A 1,983-nucleotide genomic window follows, 5' to 3' on the forward strand; every position below is an offset into this window, starting at 1 on the left:
AGAGAGTTGTTCCTTCGTTTATAGCTTGAGTGTGAGTGTTCTAAGCTTTGAGGTGTCATTTCAAGGTAGCAAAAGAGAAGAGAAGTCCATTGTGGAGGCTAGAAGTTGGTGTACAAGTGTAGATCCGTGGATAGAAAAGGTTAGAGCTTCTTCCTGAGGCGGGGTTGCATCTTCGTTTCGAGATTCGGAGATAGCGAGCACTTGAGATTCTAGACTTCCTACGAGGTGAGTCTTCTCACTATACTGAACCCGGAAGGGTATTTATGTGTGACCGTAAGGTTGGATATGTTATGAGTTGTATGCATTATATATGAATAACTTAACTGTTTGTATGTGCTAGGTATTCTATGCTGGATATGGGCCGGAAGGCATTATGTTATGGGCCGGAAGGCATTTATGTATGGGCCAGAACGCATTGTGATTGGACCGCAAGGTCGACGCGGGTAGGACCAGAAGGTTTACCGGGTCGGGACGGAAGTCCCTGAGACACATGGACCGGAAGGTCATGGCCTGGAAGGGCGTATGTGCGTAAGTAGTATTTTGGGGAACTCACTAAGCATTTATGCTTACAATTGTTGTGTTATATGTTTCAGGTACTAGCGAGGACCATGGGAAGGCACCGGCGTGATCTATACACACTAGCAGAGGATTTATTTTATGATCTTGGGATTTATATGTTTTGTATGATGATATGATACTATGGATTTTATGACTTGACATTGATGAAAACATGTTTAAGAAAAGAAAAATTGTTTTGAAAATTTACGTTGTTACACACGACATGGGAAGGGTCTGAACAGAAAATTTCAAAAAATGTTTCAGCTTATTGTCCTTGTTTACTGTGTTTGTCCCAAGCTAATATTTATCCAATGGAACAGGAGCATTTGGAATTTATGAAGCAAGTGAAGGGTATTCCAATAAATACTCCTTTCATTGGGTTAGTATCTAGAGTTCCTGAATATGCGAAGTTCTTACAAGATTTAATAGATACTCCTCAGCAATTAAAGAAAAGTTCCAAGGTGATTCTTTGTGAGCAAAGTTCTAAGGTTGTATTGGGAGAGTTACCAAAGAAGATGGGAGATCCTGGATGCCTCACTCTTCTATGTGAGTTTGGGAATAATTTGAAGACTTATGCTTTAGCTAATTCTAGGGCTAGCATAAATTTAATGCCTTTCTCATTTCATCAAAAGCTAAATATTCCTAGGTTGAATGCTACAAGAATGACAATTCACATGGCAAACCATTCAGTGACACATCCTAAGGGCATTGTAGAGGACATCTTTGTAAAAATTGGGAAATTTGCTTTTCCAATTGACTTTATGGTGATGGATATGAAAGAAGATGCTGATGTTCCAATTATTCTTGGTCACCCTGTACTAAATACTGCTAGAGCCTTAGTTGATATTCGCGAATCCAAGCTTGCCTTGAGAGTTGGAGATGATGAAGCTACTTTTGGAGTAGAAGATGATTTTCAAGGGAATAATGTTCAAGATGAAGTTTTCAATGTTGATGAAGAGAAAGGACTTGAAGAATTAGAAAAGCGAATGGAAAAAGAACTTAATACAATTCAACAAGTTAAACACACCAAACGAGAGCATCTATTTCTATGGTCTTTGAAGTAGTTTCTTATAAAAATCTAATTTCTTGGGTGAGTGAAGAATGTGAAGATTTATCGAGTGACGAGGACGAGGTCACTTCCAAGGAAATGAATTTAACTGTGAATGAAAAGATAGTTCTCGTAGAAATGAACAATAAGGAAAAAGTGGAGAATAAATTTTAGGAAAATAAAGGGATTAAACAAAAACTTGAAGTAAATGAGGTGAAAGTTAAAAAAGAAAACACCAAAAAGGATTATATACGATGAGTACAAGCATACAAAAGGATATGGAAGGAGCAGAAGATACAATTGGTGGTGGACACTCCGGACAATTCAACGTGAGGTGGCACGTAATACGACTCATGATTCCAACAAAAATAAGTGCT

The 1,983-nt window shown here is 38.2% G+C and overlaps 1 protein-coding gene across 1 annotated transcript; it reads left to right on the plus strand.

The window, feature by feature from the left end:
* Positions 1-869: 869 nt before the first annotated feature.
* LOC145035634 (uncharacterized) lies at positions 870-1,622 on the plus strand. Its single transcript, XM_078984148.1, has one exon. The coding sequence runs from the start codon at positions 870-872 to the stop codon at positions 1,620-1,622; it is 753 nt and encodes a 250-aa protein (XP_078840274.1).
* Positions 1,623-1,983: the final 361 nt, after the last annotated feature.

The sequence above is a fragment of the Lactuca saligna genome, chromosome 3 (assembly GCF_052625555.1).
Source record: "Lactuca saligna cultivar CGN05327 chromosome 3, ASM5262555v1, whole genome shotgun sequence".
NCBI classification, from domain to species: Eukaryota; Viridiplantae; Streptophyta; class Magnoliopsida; order Asterales; family Asteraceae; genus Lactuca; species Lactuca saligna.

Bases quoted from the DNA above. Each gene is read 5' to 3' on its own strand.
- LOC145035634 (XM_078984148.1), top strand. From the start codon at position 870: ATGGAACAGGAGCATTTGGAATTTATGAAGCAAGTGAAGGGTATTCCA.